Below are 19,550 nucleotides of genomic sequence, written 5' to 3'. Positions count from 1 at the left end.
CTTCTACACTGCACACTTGTTGGTTTAACACGATCTGCTTTATTGTCGTATATATTTTTCAAGTAGCTACTCCTTTCGTGAGCTGTTGTATTATCTTCTTTTTCATACGTGTTTTACTAGCTGTCCCATTTTATATAGGAAGCACACTTTTCATTTGCAGCACGCTTTTCAACCACAACCAAACAAAATAAATTATAAATAAATATCAAACTCGTGATACATGTAATTATTGTTGTAAACTTGTATCTTGTCGTAGTATACAATTCAACCCTCCTTAATTCTTCTATACAAATATCGAACAAAAATTACTTCAGTTTTAGACGCTGTTATATCCAATGGAATTCCCTCTCAATTTTCTTATGTAAAAATACTTTTGACTGTATTATATTGTACATAAATTCTTGAACTTAATGTATAGCAATAATTTTCCCCGTGTTTCATTCATCCATGCATTTTTACTAATTTTATTAATCATTCCTTTATGTAGCTGGAGAAACGACTAGCTTTGAGTGCACTCTGTTGAATACTGATAGTACAACGAGAGTGCAATGGCTGAAAGACAATAAACCATTAGAGGATAAATTAGCAGATCGTCTAACAGCTTCTGCAACTGGAAAAACGTTCAAACTTCAACTCCAGAACGTGCTCGAGTCTGATTCTGGAATTTACATCGCTAGAGCCATGAACAGCGAAGGCCAGTCTACTTGTACTGCTCAGCTCATTGTACAAAAACGTGGGTTTATTAAATTTATATACAGTATACTAAATATTACTTGAAAATTAACATTTATATTTTTTAACGCTTAGTTACTCCAGAGGAGAAGAAAGCAAGGGCGGAAGCCAACGCGCCCATTTTCTTAGTACGTCTGAAGGACACAGAACTCTTGGAGAACACTTACTTGCGTTTCATGGTGAAAGTAAAAGGAGATCCTAATCCTGAAATGAAATTGTAAGCTAATAAGACATGATCCATTTTATTTCGTCAACTTTAGAAGAGGAATAACACTAGAAGAATGTGTTTAATTTTTAATCTGTTTTGAACACAGCTACAAAGATGACGTTTTAATTGATGCAAATCACCCACGCATAAAGGTCGTTACCGAACAAGCAGAAAAAGGTTTCTACGAATTAGTAATCGCAGATGTTCAAAAGCAAGATGCTGGAAAATACTCCTGTACCGCGAAGAATCGATATGGAGAAACCTCTTGCGAAGCATCCGTAACAGTATCAGATGAAAAAATGCTGTTCCTTCCTGAGGGCTTCCTCGAACCGGGAATGGAGCCCCAGTTCACTTGGCTACGTGATGGGAAACCTTTCGACCCTGAAGAGCGCTTCAAGGTGCTGCTTAGGGACGACGAAGACACGTTGGCTCTGGTGTTCCAGCATGTCAAGCCTGAGGATGCTGGTCTTTATACGTGTGTTGCACAGACGAGTACAGGTAATTATTTGTAATCGTTTCACAGCTTTTAGAATTGTGACCTTGAACCTAACTTTGAAATATAACCTTTGGGTGACTGTAAGAACACAAAAAAATATTCCTAAGATGATCTAATAAGATAAGTTACTTAATATACTAATTAAAATATTTAAATGATAGGCAATATCAGCTGTAGTGCTGAACTAACGGTCCAGGGCGCAGTACACCAACTGATAAAAGATCCAGAGAAACCAAAACTATGTTCAGAAGTCAGACATTCAGAAGTAAGCGCCGGTGGATCTGCCATGCTCGAATTACAGATCAGAGGATATCCAAAACCAGACATCAAATGGACCAAAGATGGAGAGGAAATTGTCGCTGGTGGAAAGTACAAGTACCTCTGGGAAGACGAAGAATCCATGTCTCTGGTGATTAAAAACGTCACAGCCAAGGATGCAGGTGTTTACACTATTAGAGCAAAGAACGAATTAGGCGAGGATACAACTCAAATCGAATTGATAGTGAAGTCTGCTCCAAAGATCACGAAAAAACAAAGTGATATATCTGTCATTATCGGCGAAACATTAAATATGCTTCTACAAATCGAAGCCACGCCTGCGCCAGAAGTTAAATGGTATAAGGACGGTCAAGAAATCCAAGAGAATGACCGTATAAGCATCGTTAAAGAGGGCAGCGAAACATATAAATTAACAATAAAGAATGCTCGTTTAGAGGATGCTGGATCTTACTCGATCGTGGCGCGAAACGAAGTGAATCAGACAACGGAAATTTGGAAGGTTAAAGTACTAAGTCCACCAAGAATCACGAAGAGATTGGGAGAACCGCAAATTTTCGATCAGGGCACGAATATGATCTTATCTGTAGATGTCGAATCTGTAATGCCGCCTAGTATTAAATGGTTCAGAGACGGAGAATTGGTTGTCGAAGATAGCCACATAAAAATGACTCGGGAGGGTAACAAATTCATCCTGAAGATCACCGGTATAGTAAGCGAGGATGCAGGAATGTACAAAGCGGAAGTTTCCTCTGAACATGGTGTGATTGCCGATGAAATCAAAATACAAGTAACTATAACAACCTTATTTTTAACTAATATTTATTTAATCAAACTAGTACTCACTGTAATCACAACGTACTCTTACTTTTTAGGTGAAAGGCCTTCCACGATTTAAATCGAAGATGTACGATGTCACAGTTAATGAAGGCGAAGCAAATATCGAATTCAAGGTGAAAATCGATGGTTGCCCGCAACCAAGCATTCACTGGTACATTGGCGACGTGGAGATCACAGAGAAACGAAAAGAATTCGTTCGTACAGAGGCAGAGGACTTCTGCAAACTAGTCATTTCTGAAGCTAAAGCTGAGCTTAAGGGAAAGTATACTTGCAAGTTAAAGAACGAATTCGGTGAAGTTAAAAGCAGTTCTACACTTATCGTGAGGACCAGACCAAAACTTCTGAAGAAACTCAGCGATCAAAGAATTAAAGAGGGAGACACTTTGAAATTGATCTTCGAAGTAGCTGGTACTCCGGAACCCGAGGTGAAATGGTACAAGGATGGTCAGGAGGTTTCTGCGGACGCGAGAATTAAAATTACAAGGGACAGTAAACGTCAAGAAAGCTACGATCTGACGGTGACTTTAGTGAAAGGTTCAGACGGAGGCGTATACGAAGTTCGAGCAGAGAACGAGCTAGGCTACGTAACTAGCAAGAGCAAAGTCATAATAATGAGTAAGGATCCAAACAGTCACTCTTATTCCACGGATAAAACGGGGTTCAATTGTTGCGCTGCTCCATCATTCCTATTCGTGATTCGTTAACAAAATTGATCGTTCGAAATGTTCAATCTTATTGACGGTAGAATTTTCCAGAATTAAGAGAACTGATGGGGCAGCTCTTCAAACATATAACGCACTCCGTACACACATTCTTAATTTTTGAGAAACTCGTCAGCTAATCGGCGTGCGTTCGATTTTGCCACCATTCAGTAAGTACTGAAATAAAGGTACGGTTTCGTGTTCGGTTTGTTGTTCATCGTTTATCGATGTGACGTACTTGTTCGCTCAAAGATTCACTGACAGTCGTTGACAAGGTTTCACGATCGAAACCTGCGAACTATGACACTTACCCAACGGAAGTACAGAGCAATTTACGACCACAATTTCCACTACAAATTGCGTCACGTACCCGACATTGACGTGAACCTTTTGTTCGTATTTTTATCCTCTTGCCTCTGTCTCTGTGTAAACTCACGTTTTATACGTTTTTCCGTATCTCGTTTCTCCCTCTGCGTTTTTTCTGGAGAAGCCAACGAAACCATTCTTACGACGTATTTGTATTTATACGTGTACGATTGTTACTTTTATGTGTTGATCGCCCTTTTTCACACGTCTATGCCGACAGTTTCGTCGCGTTTACCTATGTTTACCACTGTATGTTCTGAAACGGTCCCAAAATATATAAATTCCATAGCGAAAACAGAAGAAAGCATGGAGGAAAAGACGGAATTGAAGAAGGAGACCGTCGAAAAGATCATTGTCGAGGAGGAGGAAACGAAAGCCCAGAAAGTCGAGGAGAAAGAGGTCGAGTCAAAGAAGGAACAAGCGGAAGAATCCGGACCGGAAGGTAATCAAACGATCGTCGGCAAAGGAAAGCAAAACGATCGTTGATAGCGCTGTAACAGCGTGTGTAGAAAGTATGAGTCTCTATGCATAGAAAAGAAAGATATTGTCAGTCATGAGACGCTTGAAAGCTCTAAAATCTGTGTTCTGCGATCGATGCGATGTCGCAAGATTTTGGTAAGACTTTTGAAACACGTTCGAGAAGACGTGCCGCGTTTTTTATCGCTCTTTTTCCTTTTTAACTGAAACGTAGAGAAATAAGTGATAGTGCCATTTGTGTTTGCGCATACAAGCAAGCTTGAGACGCAAGCAGCTTCATTACTCTTTTATTTTTTGAATGTTTCCTTCACTTCGAATACACGTAATTTTTTCTTCTTTTTTGTAATTCACCGAAATCCTTGCGATAGCAGCTTAATATTGTAACACTGATATCGTAGAGAGGCAAGATATAAAAAGACTCGATTGCCTTGCCGATGACTAATTAAATTAAGCAATGGCTGATTAATCAGTAGTGGTAGAATCGTAGCCCAAAAAACATGTCTGATAAATTCAGGTCGAGTGAAACTGGAGAAACAAAACGTCCAAGTAATACGGGGCCAGGGTGACACGATTACAATCTCCGTGGCCTCCACGACGACCCACGAAGCTATCCTCACAGGTAAATTTCCCACACGCTGAACAACGTCTCGCTATTTACACGTCTCACGTAACCATCGTCGTGAACGGCTACTTTGTGACTGAATTAACTTAGCAAAGCTTGGATACCATTAAGGTACATAATTACAAATTAGTTATAACAATTGACAAGTGTCATTACTATGTGCTTACTACATAGTAGTAAGAAAAATATTTGGCCTATTGTTAACCATTTTCAAGAATATCCAATAATTCAGCATAACTATCACTTCTTAATTTTGAGACTTAGATACTTAGATACTTGAGACTTAGGTCCTAGGCATTCCAAGGTCAAATATTTCTCGATCTTCCATTTACCATGAAAAATTTGTCAAAATACGCGAGATCAAATTTTCCACGTCAGTCACAAAAGCTGCAAGCACGAAAACAAATAACGCCACACCGAATAAAGCTTTCACGAGCTTCGGTCAAATTGAAAAGCAGCTATGCTTTCGAGTGGCTACGGATCCTCGATCAGAGGAGATAAATCATCGCGAAAGGCGACGGAAACGTTGGCGTCGAGTAGAACGGATCATCTCTGCTCTCTAGTAGATAGTAGTCAAAAAGCTAGTGTGACCAGCCCGAGCGTTCACAGGTCCCGATGAGAGCCACACTATCAGCAAGATGACCACAACAAAGGTTGAGTGCCAGGAGTTGAACACTGACGGACCTAGCGTCGAAGAGATCGCCACCTACAGCTACAGCGTGCAAGAGGAGACCGTCCAGAAACCACAGAATGGCGTGCTGATTGAAGAATTCTCGGAGAACAGCGAGGACAATAGGTCGAAGCTTCAGGTAAACCGTGGGGTATCGATTATATCCGTTTCGGATGACGAGTCGACCATGAAGGCCATTTCGAGGGACGTCAGCACGGAAGATATGCAATACGCTGATCTGTCTGAAGATCAGAAGTTAGTGAACGGATCCTACGAAGACTTCAATGGGAGTGGACGTCAGGCCGATGAAAAGATACTGGACGCCGACAAGCCTTACAGAGGTTCGTTAATCACGGAAACCATCATTGAAGAACGGTCACTGGAAGAAGCGCCGTTAGAAAAATTGACTCAGCAGAGCGTGAAACAACCGGAAGCTGCTGTTGTTGAAAATGGCGAAGCTCCCAAACGGAAGTCTTCGGTGGATCTGGAGCAATCGCAGACCCCTACGATCGAAGATAGCAAGTTAACGAAACAGAAGATAGAACGAGTAAATTCGATCCCGGAGAAAGTCGTCGAACAGAACTTAGAGGATCGTCGAGGATCCATGAAGAATGGACTTTCGAGACAGAGTTCGAAAATAGAGAGAATGGACTCGACGGAATCGAAGAAGGGATTGGAAAGATCGATATCTAGGGAGAGCGCATTGAAGGCTACTCTCAGCGGCGATGAAGAGGTCGACGAAGAGTTCGAAGCTCTTCTAGATCGCGTTAAGCGACAGCGCAGCGTTTTGGACGATATCCTTGAAAAGGAATCCTCCAGGGACTCAGGTACGACCGGATTGCTCCATCGGCTGCTCGAACGGATGCGTTCTTGCAGGTCGACAGGGTCTTAGATCGATTATAGCAGCATTCTTTGACGAGCATTCGCTTCGATGCCAGCACGATTCTCTGTTTTCCTTGTCTGCTCCTTTGTAATCGGTTTCGAGTTTCATGTTAATTGTGCGTACCATCATGTCTGTCGCCTTTGCATGTTAACACTCCATGAAGCGTATAACAAAGTTTAATCATACTTGAGAACCATTTAATATTTTTTCTTTCCTTTTTTTTTTAACGAATACTAAAATCATAATACCAGATGGAGCATTAAATTTTGTTGGCGCTTCTGTGTTCGATCCAGACACTTACCAGACACTTATACAATGTAATAACGATCAGTCGAACCTGGCTAAAATGGTCTTCGTTCTCATCAAGGTAAGCAGATGCTAGAAATGCTAGACAATTCTAAATTTCCGATAACTGGGAATTATGAAATACCTACAGTGTATTATAAATCGAAGGTAACAAAATTGTCCAGCATTTGTAATAAAGAGAAAAATATATGGTAACACAGCAGCACGTGGCAAGCTGAACGCCGCACTAGATGCACGGCAAAAAGATACGACCTTTTAGATCTGACCACTGAAGAATGTATATAGCTTCTTGTTATTCGTAAGAGAGATTCTAATCTTCGCATTTCCTAATTAGCGCCTCCTCACATCATCAAATCGACTCTCTCCGATAAAACGATCTACGAAACCCAGTCGGTCGTGTTCAATATCGAAGCAACAAGTTTGCCAAGGGCGGACGCCAAATGGTTCAAGGATGGAAAGCCTCTGAGAAGCGGAGAACGTGTCAGGATCACCAGTAGTGGAGAACATTTTTCGATGGAATTAAGTAAGGCCATTCTCGAAGACGAGGGTGTGTACTCGTGCTCGTTCTCGAACAAACTTGGCGAAGATATGGTCGAAGGCTACTTGTCCGTTGGTACCGTGGATGATCTTCGGAAACCCAAGTTCATCGAGCCTTTGAACGATGTGGATGTAGCCAAGGAAAATACTGGAGAATTCAAGGCCACGTTCACCGCTGATCCTGTCCCTGAAATCACATGGTACGTTTCATTACATGTCTTTGTTGATTAGTAATTTTTTAATTATATTTTCATCTTGATTTGTTAATTATTTTTTTTTTATATTTATATTAATAATCGTATCAATCATGGTCCGTTTCTTTTATTACTGCTACCTAATAAGGATATTGGGTACGTTATTGAAATTGTTTTTAAGGGCGCTATATTGAATGTGGTTTCTTAAATTCATGGAATTTTTCAAAGGTACTTCAACGGTAACGAAATCCCAGCTGATGATAGCCGTCTAAAGTTCACCGTACGGAATAAGCCAGCATCAGACAAGTTAACCGAAACAACAGTCACTTTGAGTATACCAAAATGCTTGAAAGATGACACTGGTGAATACACGCTGAAGCTGAAGAACAAATATGGCGAAGCTGAAGCTAGCGTTAGTGTTCAATTCAATCTTATCAAAAAGGAATTGTTTACATAAACAAAAAATGTAAATATTTATTATTACAATTAGGGTTTCCTGAATTTATTACTACGTCCCGAAATTGAAGAACTGAAGGACGTTATCGCACCTGTTGGAGAGTCACTTACGTGGGAGGCCATCATCAAAGGAAATCCAAAGCCAGATATCACTTGGATCAAGGATGGCACAGTTCTTCAGAAAGGAGACAGATTCGATTTCGAGGAAGATAAAAGAAATAACAAGTTTAGGCTTATTATTAAAAGTGTGGAAGTTGAAGACAAAGGAACTTATCAGATTGCAGCTAAGAATTATCTAGGTGAAGCTAGTGCAGAAGCAACCCTGACCGCACACAGTAAGTTGAAGAATTATTTTCACGATTCTGTCACAAAAGAACATTTCCTAATTACAATATTCGACTTTCAGCCGAGGCTCCACTATTCCTGAAAGAACTGAAGAACATAGAATGCAAAGATCGTGACAATTTAGAAATGAAAGTTCGGGTTTCTGGTATCCCCAGACCAAATATAACTTGGTTAAAAGACGGCGTGGTGATCAAGGAAGACGATAGACATAAAATCATCACACATGTGGATGGCATCGTCGATAGCATCTATTCCGTCACAACATTCGGTCCAAAAGATGTTGGAAAAATTAGTTGCGAAGCTTCTAGCGTCGCTGGAAGCGTTCAAACTGATTGCGAGGTGACAGTGCAATTGATCACGCCTAGTTTCTGTTCTACTCTGCCCAGATCGACGGAGGTAGACGAAGGTGACTGTTTGGAACTTAAAGCGAAGATCGATGGAAGCCCCATGCCTGAAATAACTTGGTATAAGGATGGAGAAAAAATTATCCCGGATGATCATACGAAGATTGAGATATCTCCCGATGGCATGATTAAACTAACGATCGACTGTGTCAAGCCGACTGATTGTGGAGCTTATAAACTTGTAATCTCTAACTCCACCGGAGACCTGTCTTCTTTGTGCGCTGTAGCTATTAAACGTAAGTATTATTTTTTATTTTTTTCATTATTTCTGATTTATGATTTTCAAAATGTAAAGACATGATGAAATATTTCATTTTAGCTTCAAGGAGAAAACCATCTTTCTCAAAACCATTAGAAGACACTAAAGCCATCGTGGGACAGCCACTAAAGTTGGAAGCTCAAGTGGTTGCTTTCCCGAATCCACAAGTTCAGTGGTTCAAGGATGGCATACCACTACGACAAACCAAAGAAATATACTTTATGAACGAACCGAACGGTTTGATCGGTTTAAGGCTGGATTACGTTCGTCCAGAAGATGCTGGCACGTATTCCATGACCGTTTCCAATTCGCTTGGTGAAACTACTGGCTCTGCTAAAGTCGAAGTCGAAGAAAAAGAGAAACGACCTGAATTCGTGACCACCCTTCAACCATTATCTGTTGTGGAAGGTTTCCCAGCAAAGATGGAAGTCAAAGTTCTAGGAAAACCAACACCGCAGCTTCAATGGTTCAAAAATGGCGAAGAGGTGCGAAATATTAAACAGTTTTAAAGTTTTAAAAGTAAAGACATTTTCATTGTACGAATTTCTTCGTGTTTCCAGATCATACCTGACGGACAACGTATAAAAGCTATCAGCCTGCCGGATGGATCTCAAGTGCTGGTTATCAACAAAGTAACACCAGAAGACGCAGGAGAGTACCAAGTAATAGCAGGCAACACGGAAGGCACTTCTTCTTGCAAAGGTGTAATCAGTGTAATCGGCAAACTTCAGTCTGATCTATCAGAAGAAAAGCCTGGATTCGTGAATCCAATGCGAGACGTGTACGTTGAGGAAGGTCAACCACTGAACTTATCTGCCTCCTTTACCGGCAATCCAATACCAGATGTCAGTTGGTCCAAAGATGGCACACCTCTTCAACCATCCGATCGCTTGACTGTGACTTGCGATGGGAAGAAAACGGAACTGGAAATCAATCCTTGTGAATCTAAAGATGTCGGTTTATATGAATGCCGTATATCGAATCCACTTGGTGAAGATTCTACAAAAGCAACAGCTAACATTAGAAAGATCTACCAGCCTCCGAGCTTTATGCAAGAATTCAAGGATCTTCAACAATTGCCCACGCACGATGCCAAGTTCTTAGCTCGCGTCACTGGTGTACCACAGCCAGATATTACCTGGTACTTCAATGACAAACCAATCATACAGGATGATGATAAGTACAAGATTAAACGCGATGGAGATGTTTGTTGTTTATATGTGAAAGATTGTACTTATGATGACTCTGGAACGTACAAGTGCAAAGCAGTGAACAAGGGTGGAGAAGCTGAGTGTGTTGCCAATTTGACAGTAGTCGATGAAATGTAAGTTGATTGTTTCTTCAACAAAGGCTGCTTTATTGATTAAGTGTTACATTATTTATGGAACATGCTCAATCTTTGGTTTTAGAGGAAAGACGAAAAGGGTTGAACCACCATCATTCTTGAAGAGAATTGGCGACTGTGAGTTCTACAAAGGAATGGCAGCTAAATTTACAGCCTGCATCACAGGCATTCCCGAACCTGATTTCGAATGGTTTCATGACGGAGATAAGCTATGGCAGACTGATAGGATCAGAATGGACCAAGAAGGCAGCCTGTTACGTTTAACTATAATTAATGCCGATGAGTTGGACGCAGGAAAATATATCTTAAAAATAACAAACCCATATGGTCAAGATACTTGTAACGCAGACTTAATTTACGAATGTAAGTACCCTACAATGTAATCTCAACTGTTCTCGTAACATAACTAATATTTTCTTTATAATTTTATTAGCATTGGAACCACGCGCAAAGAGAGCTTTAGGAGAGCAATACGCAGACTTTGATAAGTATCGCAAATCCGGCGTTCCATTGCCATTAGCTGACCGTCCAATTATCAGCAGAATGATGGATCGTCATCTGACGCTATCCTGGAAACCGTCCATCCCTATAGGACCTCGAATTCCAGTAACATATCAAGTAGAAATGTGCGAACTTCCAGATGGTGATTGGTTTACTGCTCGCACAGGTATTCGTAGTTGTGTCTGCGACATTCGCAATCTGGAACCCTTCAGAGATTACAAGTTCCGCATTCGTGTGGAAAACAAATATGGAATAAGCGATCCATCACCATTTGCACAAACGTATCGCGCAAAACTGGAGCCAGATCCACCGAAATTCTTCCCCTACTTGCCTCCTGGCATCGACTTCCGTCCAGAGACCAGTCCCTATTTTCCCAAGGACTTCGATGTCGAAAGACCACCTCACGACAATTATGCTCAAGCGCCTAGGTTCCTTCGTCAGGAACATGATACTCAGTATGGCGTAAAGAATCACAATTGTAACCTGTTCTGGTTCGTTTATGGCTATCCAAAACCAAAGATGACGTATTATTTCAATGACCAACTTATAGAGTCTGGTGGGAGGTATGATCAAAGCTACACAAGAAATGGACAGGCTACTTTATTCATTAATAGAATGCTGGAAAGAGATGAAGGAATGTATGAGGCTGTTGCAAGTAATGAACATGGTGAAGCAAGACAAAGAGTTTATCTGAAGATTGCAGAATATCCAACATTTATTCATAGACCGGAAGAAACCATCGTAATGGTTAGGAGAACTGGACAACTGATGGCTCGAATCGCTGGTATACCTTACCCAGAAATCAAATGGTACAAGGACTGGAAACCTCTTACTACTTCTTCCAGAATAAGGGTTTGTTCATATATATATTTTTAACCATCTTTGAGTTCTTTTTCTTCCAATTTAAACACTAATTATGACAAAAATAATATGTAATAGATTAATTTCAAGTAAATTACAATATATTATCACACCCAACAATCGCGAACTTTCTAAGTATAAATTTTAATGATTAAATCGCCATTCTTTCAGATCGAATTCAACGAACCAGATACAACACTTTTGATTATCAGTGATACCATCGTCAAAGATGAGGGTCTGTACTCGGTCAGTGCTAGAAACGTAGCCGGATCCATCTCCTGTTCCATAATGTTGCACGTTGAAGAAAATGAACACGAATATGGATACAGAACGTACAAGAGGAAGACGGATATTAGGCCTCGTCCCGATAAAATATTTGAAGAATGCTACGATCTGGGTGATGAGCTTGGTCGCGGTACTCAAGGTGTTACATATCATGCTGTAGAAAGAAGCACCGGACGAAATTATGCAGCCAAAGTCATGCATGGAAAGGGAGAACTTAAACCGTACATGTACAACGAGATGGAAATAATGAACAACCTGAATCACAGAAAGTTACTGAGACTACACTTATGAAACTGATAAATCTGTCTCGTTGATAATGGAATTGTATCCTTCAACAAAAACATTTTCATTAGTTTATTTTGTTTAATTCTTTTTAGAATATTGATGTTTTAAAATATTTTGGAAGTTCAAGAATATTTCTTAACTAATAAATAGAGCTGCTGGTGGTGAACTGGCAGACACTTTAACAAAACAAGCTTATTATACTGAAGCAGAAATTGCTGGTTACATCAGACAGTTACTGTGGGGTCTGGAGTACATGCATTCTAACCATTATGCTCATCTGGGTTTGACGGTTAATCTTTGTTATAGTAAATCTTCATACAGGATGATTCATTTAACTAACATCAGTTGTAAACATATAAAATAGTATATAATCAGAACATCCTGTATTCTACACTATAAATATTCAATTTGTTATTGTATAAATATATTTTGCAGCTTGGAGATCTGCTAATTTCGCATACGGGAGGTGATGATCTAAAGATCGCTGATTTTGGCCTCGCCAGAAGAATTTCGTATACGAAACAGATGATTTTGTCGTACGGTATGCCCGAGTACGTGGCACCGGAAGTCACCAACAATGAGGGTGTAACTTTCGGTGCAGATATGTGGGCTGTTGGTATTATTACATACATCCTACTTTCTGGAATATCACCCTTCAGAGGCAACAACGACATGGAGACACTGATGAAGATCAGGGAAGGAAAGTGGGAGTTTGATGATCGTTGGAAAAACATCTCAGAGGATGCTAAAGATTTTATTCGTTCCCTATTAATGTACAATGTTGATAGAAGAATGGATGTCACAGCTGCTCTTGCTCATCCTTGGCTAGCGTATGCTGACAAACTTCCGTATGATTTGTACAAAATTCCATCAGAGAATTTGAAGAATTATTACAAATTATACCGGTTAGTAATTAATCACACTGATAATATCATGATCAGTTACACAGATTATAAAATTTAAGAAAAAGAAATATTGTGTTGCAGTCTTCTTATTCTTTCATTTTGCTTTAAACATGAAAATATTTTTTAGCGATTGGTACAACAACGCTTCCTGCCGCACATGGTTCCGCAGACGTAAATTGAATACAGCCTTCGAACACCCATCAAAAATGGTCTATCCACCTGGTCAGAAATACACCCCCGAACCTAGTGACGATAGACCATACAGTCCATTAAAGAAACCTGTAGCTAAGCACTGGGATAGTGAAACACCTACCAGGGAACCAATTGACACGGAGATTGGTATCATTAAAAGTGAAAGCCAGTAAGTACTCATGCAACAAGATCACAGATTTTCATATGATTAAAAACGTACAATTTTGTAGCTATCAAAATGGACCAGACACTTATCTTCTTCAACTTCGTGATACTGATTTCCCTGTACGTTTACGTGAATATATGAAAGTTGCATGTAATCGTAGTCCTGGATTCTCCCGTACCATTACCGATGAGAACTTCGATTGGAGGGTAATTAAAAATTATGAGTTCGAATTTAACAATACGAATTAAAATTTTTATCACATGATAATGTTCCGCTTCAGACACCTATTATACGAGAACGTCGTCGTTTCACGGATATCATGGATGAAGAAATTGATGACGAGAGACGCGCAAGAATCAATAGATATGGTTCACCAGACAACTTTACTCTAAGACGTTTGAAACACGAATTAGGAACTCGATTAGACAGTTACGCTGAAGCAGAGGCAATGTTGGAGTCAAAGAAAGAGGGCCATCTACCATTCTTCCGTGAAAAACCACAAATTTTACCAATTGAGGAAGGAAAACCTGCTCAGTTGGCCTGTTTAGCTGTTGGAAGTCCCAAACCATTAATTCAATGGTACAAAAACGATCTGATGATACAAGAGACCAATAGAATAAAAATCACGGAAGACAAAGACGGCAGGTCTATACTTAGCTTCAATCCAACAAAGGAACACGATGTAGGTAGCTACAAAATGGTCGCAAGAAACTCACTAGGACAAACTGTTGTCAGAACAAGATTAGTGGAAGCTGTTGTTCCTTCAGGACCTGATTCCCCGGAGGTACATAAACTATTTATGTTATCAAAATTTCTTGTGGGTCTTTAAAACAAGTTACGATATGCAAATTTATAAATGCAATGAATTTTTTTATTAATTCTTATATTTCAGCCTTCCGAAGTCTCAGACACAGAAATACTTATACGGTGGAAGCAACCTAAGTACGATGGAAACTCACCAGTGTTATGCTATAATCTTCAGTACAAAGAAGGAGATTCGGTCGACTGGATAGACATGGCCTCAAATATCGATCATGAGTTCTATTTGATAAGAGACTTAAAACCGGATACAAGCTACAACTTCCGTTTGGCAGCACGAAATCGCATTGGTTGGAGCGAGAAAGGTATCCCATCGAAACTAATCAAAACTAGACTACCAGGTTGTCCAAAGGTTCAGATCACCCGAGCTATGAGACATCTTCAAGAATTAACTGAATCAGGTCAGGAAATAGTACTCGATGAAGACAAGCCACATATGGATTATTCTATCGAGGATCATCCCATTGAATGGTCGACCGATACGAATCTATCGAACAAATATAGTTTCATTTCTGAGATCTCTAGAGGTCAATTCTCCGTCGTAGTAAAAGGTGTTGATAAAAGTACAGACAGTGTGATAGTCGCAAAGATCTTGGAGTTACATACAGAAACAGAAAAGCAGGTGAACAGGGAATATGAAGCTCTTCGTTCATTAAGGCACGAGAGGATAGCAATGTTACAAGCAGCATACAAAGCACCAGGTTCTCCAGTTGCAATCTTCATCCTAGAAAAACTTCAGGGTGCTGATATTCTCACATACTTCTCAAGTAGACATGAGTATACTGAAAATTGCGTAGCCGTTGCCATTACTCAAATTCTGGATGGTTTGCAATACCTCCATTGGCGAGGATATTGTCACCTCGATATTCAACCTGATAATATAGTGATGTCTACTGTCAGATCGGTCCAAATTAAACTAGTCGATATGGGTTCTGCTCGACTTGTCAGCAAATTAGGTACATTAGTACCGAAGTCTGGTCACCCAGAATATAGAGCACCCGAAGTATATAACGAGGAACCAGCTCATCCTCAGACGGATGTTTGGATGGTCGGTGTACTAATGTACGTACTTCTGTCCGGTATTTCACCGTTCCGAGGCAAAGACCCTGATGAAACCAGGCAGAATATTCTATTTGTAAGATACAGATTCGAATATCTGTACAAGGAATTGAGTCAAGAAGCTACTAGGTTCCTCATGTTGGTCTTTAAACGAGCACCCAGGTTCGTATTTTCTATTTTATTTTGATCTACATGGTACAGAGGCTTTACTTATTCTATTCTCATTTCAGTAAAAGACCACTGGTTGAGGAATGTCATGAACACAGGTGGCTACAGCCATCGGACTTTATGATTAAGAAACGCGAGAGAGCCGTGTTTTTAGGCAACAGACTGAAAGAGTATAACGAGGAGTATCATGGAGAAAGATTAAATATAGCATCTCAAAGCCAAAACCTAGCAAGTGAAAGCCTGTTAGGTTCCACTCAAAAACTTATTAGATCGACTAGCATACAAGAAGAACTGCTCACCACGTTCTAACGCATAAACTATTATTAAGCAATGATTTTCCAATTTTATTTACGTGACTGTAAAATTTCATGCACGTATCTAGTCAGTCTTTTAAAGAGCAAGGAAGAGTAACTAAAAAAAAAGAAGAGAGTATCGAAATGTAAGAACTTTCTTTCCTTGTTCTCTTTTTTGTTATTATTTATTTGTTACGTTTAATTATTTTAATTAAATATTACCGTCTGCTCATATGTTACTTCAAAGATCTATGAGTAAGAAGAAAAGAACCGACCGATCGATACTTGAATATAACGTAAGATAAATCACGTTTTAACGAATCAAGGTACAAACCAAACCCTTTAAAATTGTACAAAAACGATGATTATATTCTAATAAAATCACCAATAAATACTAAATAATTAAAGAAAGCTTTATTATTAAATATCGACTTTATTTACAAATTATGATCTGTCATCATTAAAATGCTCTATAAAAAGGATAAGTATATTGTACACATGACATTTTCTTTGTTCTCATTCTCTGTACCACTAATTACACAAGTTTAATTGTAATGAAGTATCATAACACTCAAAAGCTGCACATGACTAACAAAACTGAGGATAACAAACCTAATCTTTCTAGAATAAGAAGACTAGTAGCAAATGATACTAAATACAAATTGAAAAAGTATTTTTTAATAAAATTTGAAATTTCCACCAAATAAAAAGCTAATTCCACAAATGTACAATTACACTGTTACAGTAATATTCACTGGTCTCAATCATCTTTTTGCATACTGCATAACATAATCTTTGACCGTACTTCGGAAAGATTCCTTATCTTTTTTAAATAGATCAGCAGCTTCTCTGTTTAAGGGATCATCAAAATTTAAAAGATCCTGAGAAGGATATTATTAATTAATGCAAGCCCAAAAATATTTTTAATACTTAAGTTTTGAAGACTTACAGTAAAAAGAGAATTCAAACCCCATACAACATCTTTGAGCTTACGAGTTGGTGCCCATCCCATCTCATCTACACTACTTTGTCTTAAAATCGAAAGGCATACATTACCATCTTCACTTATATTAGGATGCCATAATTTTGTTAAACACTGAACTTTTGGTGGCTAAAAATATTATATTAATATCACACAGATTACAAATTTTCATTTTATATTTTATAATTAACGATATACTTACAGCCATATTATATTCTTCAGGTATATAAATTTGAAAGTGAAATCTACCTCCAATCCAATATCCTTCATCAGGAACAATCAAGAGGATAAACTCATGTAAACAGTGAGGGTCATCAAATTTCACCTGACATGTACTAGGTAAAGTTTGTTCCATTTCTTGAACCTAAATAAATAAAAAAAAATCAAACTACTTTAAGAAAATTGTATCTTGGATAGTTATCACTATTTTCAACACAATTCCATACATCCCTAGATCATTATACCTCTTTAATTAATAACTTATCACGGACAGAAACACGTTTATTATAATCTCTGTTTTTTGAATTTGCTATATCACTATCTTTCTTCAATTTTCCCCTTAAGGTAATCATATTTTCAACAATTCTGGAAAGAAAAAGATATGATATATTACAAAACGTACAAGAAACTATAAAAAGTAAAAAAAGGACAATCCATCAAACTGACAATTGCGTTTGAACAGTTAAGAACAATCGAAGCATTATTACCATTTATTTGATAACCTCATTTTGATAAGCATTAAAAATAACTAGTTGTTTTATTACTTTTAAAAAGGCAACAGGCAAATTACATTACACTCTACAATTTCGAAATTATAATAATATCATAAACTACATTGTCAAATATCGTTTATGACATTTATTATTGAACAACACGATATTAAGGTTAGAACTATTGAATATAGTTAGTTTTTTTTAAACTGTACCTTATCCTATAAATATGATAATACTGTAATATACGATTTCTGTATATTTAATTTAATGAATTTGCATTTTGCTATTTTTCATTTCAAGTTTTCCGATTATCAAACATTTAAAAGGAAACGGTAAATATTTAAGTGCACTCAAAGTCTAAGTTTCATACTGTAGATGGCAATACTGGTTTTACATAGAGAGTATATTTAGTGAGATCAATCCGACTGTGTTTATAGAAAACTGTTTTGAGATAAATGTAGTGTATAAATTATTGTTGAAGTATTTTTATTTGTTTACAAGTATTTATAGTGCATAACATTTTTAACGTAAATATATCATACTCATTATGGATCTTATTTGATACCCAAATTATGTGTAATATACGAAACGTGTAATACACAAATAATAATACACAAATGTGTAATACACAATGTTTCAAAACTTTGAACCAGGAAAAATCTTGTTTAAAATGATATCTAATTGTATGTATCGCCATATTATACAAGGAAAAGCACAATTTTTATAACATTAAAAACTTTTACATTACATATTAATAAAGTTATTCATTTATACATTTTTATATAAAAAATTTTATACATAAGATGGTGCTCAAATATAACTATTTTTTTTATGCAAATGTTTGTCACGTTTGTAAAAGATTTGGGAAAGGAATCTCTTTGAAAAGATGTGGTAATTGTACTATGATTTCTTACTGTTGTAAAGAACATCAAAAAATACATTGGTCACAGCATAAAGATTTATGTAAAGCAATATACAGTGTTTTAAAGGATAGCAAAATAGACTTTTTAAATATTAAACAAGATATTAATACAGAAACCTGGGTACAAATGAAAATGAATTTTATGTTACTAGTAGCAATAAAAATTGGTAGAAAATTAGAACATTATGAAGAACAAATGTTCAAATTTCTTAGATCATGCATTGTATGTCATGATCAAAATATAAAAGTTCTTGAAGATTGTCCTAATTGTCCAAATAACAGTTTTTGTGTGAAGCACAAAGATGACACAATACATGACAAAGTTTGTAATCTTATGAAGTTGTGCTTTAATTTAGATGTAATTTTAATAACATACAAAAGAAAAATACCAAAAATTGAAGTACCATACAATACAAATCATACAAATTTACCACAAAGCATGAAAGATTTTATAGATTGTTATATTAAGCCACAAAGAAATTCACAGGTATCAAAGATAGAAGAAACAATAATTGATACAGAATATTTAACACGACCTTTAACATTTCTTTATGCATTACAAAAATTAAAATATATTTTAAAAAGTAATAGTATCATTATACATATTACTGCAGCCAATGTGATAGATACTGAGGGTATAGAAATTTGGGAAATTTTATTACATTGGTTACCAAATATAACAATAATAAAAATTTGTCTGATAGGACCTGAATTATCTATAGGTTCTATGTTAATGAATTTATGTAAAAATTGTCAGTATAACAATAAACAATTTTCAATTCAAGTATATGATATGCTTTATGAGAATTATGCAAAGAGTGATTTTTATACAAAACCAAATTTTATTATTGGATATAATGCAGGAATACATGAATGTGAAGATTTTAAATCTGTAAATTATACATGGAGACAATCTTTGAAAATAATAGCTAAACAAAACTGCCCATTGATCTTAACATCTTATACTTTATCTGAAGCAAAAAAAGAACAAATCAGACTTAATGAAATTTTAAATAACTGTATAAAATGTTCATATTTTGAACAAAATCCATTTTCCAGTTTAAGACCATACAGAGATTTTGAGACTGAAGGAATATATTACCAAAATCAATATATAATCATGTATAAGAATTTAAATACACTGTAATAATTGCTATATAAAAACAATATGATAATGATTTAATAATTTTATAATAGTGTGTACAATATAAATAATTACTTTAATAGGTTAAGTTTATATTGTATGTATTTTATAATCGATTTGATACATGTTTATACTGTT

At 37.2% G+C, this 19,550-nt stretch overlaps 3 protein-coding genes across 4 annotated transcripts in view; 2 read left to right on the top strand and 1 right to left on the bottom strand.

The window, feature by feature from the left end:
- Obsc (Obscurin) overlaps positions 1-16,049 on the top strand; it is a 35,332-nt gene extending 19,283 nt beyond the window's left edge. Inside the window, 25 exon segments of the mRNA XM_017897334.1 lie at positions 488-733; positions 808-949; positions 1,047-1,438; positions 1,598-2,502; positions 2,588-3,167; positions 3,909-4,061; positions 4,611-4,715; positions 5,328-6,215; positions 6,912-7,314; positions 7,537-7,720; positions 7,799-8,099; positions 8,171-8,749; positions 8,833-9,257; positions 9,333-10,096; positions 10,182-10,480; positions 10,551-11,470; positions 11,651-12,048; positions 12,050-12,088; positions 12,200-12,338; positions 12,485-12,954; positions 13,082-13,315; positions 13,377-13,518; positions 13,593-14,096; positions 14,205-15,352; positions 15,421-16,049. Coding sequence (XP_017752823.1) covers positions 488-733; positions 808-949; positions 1,047-1,438; positions 1,598-2,502; positions 2,588-3,167; positions 3,909-4,061; positions 4,611-4,715; positions 5,328-6,215; positions 6,912-7,314; positions 7,537-7,720; positions 7,799-8,099; positions 8,171-8,749; positions 8,833-9,257; positions 9,333-10,096; positions 10,182-10,480; positions 10,551-11,470; positions 11,651-12,048; positions 12,050-12,088; positions 12,200-12,338; positions 12,485-12,954; positions 13,082-13,315; positions 13,377-13,518; positions 13,593-14,096; positions 14,205-15,352; positions 15,421-15,667 — 10,607 coding nt within the window. The 3' untranslated portion in view covers positions 15,668-16,049.
- A 315-nt stretch (positions 16,050-16,364) lies between these two features.
- On the bottom strand, positions 16,365-17,612 carry LOC108545593 (NEDD8-conjugating enzyme UBE2F). 2 transcript variants are annotated; one of them, XM_017897294.1, is made up of 5 exons: positions 17,559-17,612; positions 17,098-17,218; positions 16,836-16,997; positions 16,601-16,762; positions 16,365-16,532 (listed from the first exon to the last, which is right to left on the bottom strand). In XM_017897294.1, the coding sequence occupies exons 2-5, from the start codon at positions 17,203-17,205 to the stop codon at positions 16,416-16,418; spliced, it is 549 nt and encodes a 182-aa protein (XP_017752783.1). In that variant the 5' UTR covers positions 17,206-17,218; positions 17,559-17,612; the 3' UTR covers positions 16,365-16,415. The 2 variants fall into 2 exon arrangements, with proteins under 2 accessions (XP_017752783.1, XP_017752791.1); XM_017897302.1 differs by lacking the exon at positions 17,559-17,612 and adding an exon at positions 17,341-17,366.
- A 537-nt stretch (positions 17,613-18,149) lies between these two features.
- On the top strand, positions 18,150-19,415 carry LOC108545584 (uncharacterized). The gene has a single exon (XM_017897283.1). It carries the CDS (start codon positions 18,150-18,152, stop codon positions 19,413-19,415), a length of 1,266 nt encoding a protein of 421 aa, XP_017752772.1.
- The last annotated feature ends 135 nt before the right edge of the window (positions 19,416-19,550 follow it).

This window comes from Eufriesea mexicana, unplaced genomic scaffold (assembly GCF_001483705.2).
Source record: "Eufriesea mexicana isolate 0111107269 unplaced genomic scaffold, ASM148370v2 scaffold4744748195, whole genome shotgun sequence".
Lineage (NCBI taxonomy): Eukaryota > Metazoa > Arthropoda > Insecta > Hymenoptera > Apidae > Eufriesea > Eufriesea mexicana.
The sequence above is the reverse complement of the archived record's forward strand: the minus strand, read 5'-3'. Positions and strand labels throughout refer to the sequence as shown.

Excerpts from the sequence above, each read along its gene's own strand:
- LOC108545593 (XM_017897294.1), bottom strand. The coding sequence starts at position 17,205 with ATGATTACCTTAAGGGGAAAATTGAAGAAAGATAGTGATATAGCAAAT. Across the intron at positions 16,998-17,097 it reads ATAAGTTATTAATTAAAGAG|GTTCAAGAAATGGAACAAAC; the intron begins GTATAATGATCT and ends TTATTTATTTAG. Across the intron at positions 16,763-16,835 it reads CTGAAGAATATAATATGGCT|CCACCAAAAGTTCAGTGTTT; the intron begins GTAAGTATATCG and ends TAATATTTTTAG.
- LOC108545584 (XM_017897283.1), top strand. The coding sequence starts at position 18,150 with ATGGTGCTCAAATATAACTATTTTTTTTATGCAAATGTTTGTCACGTT.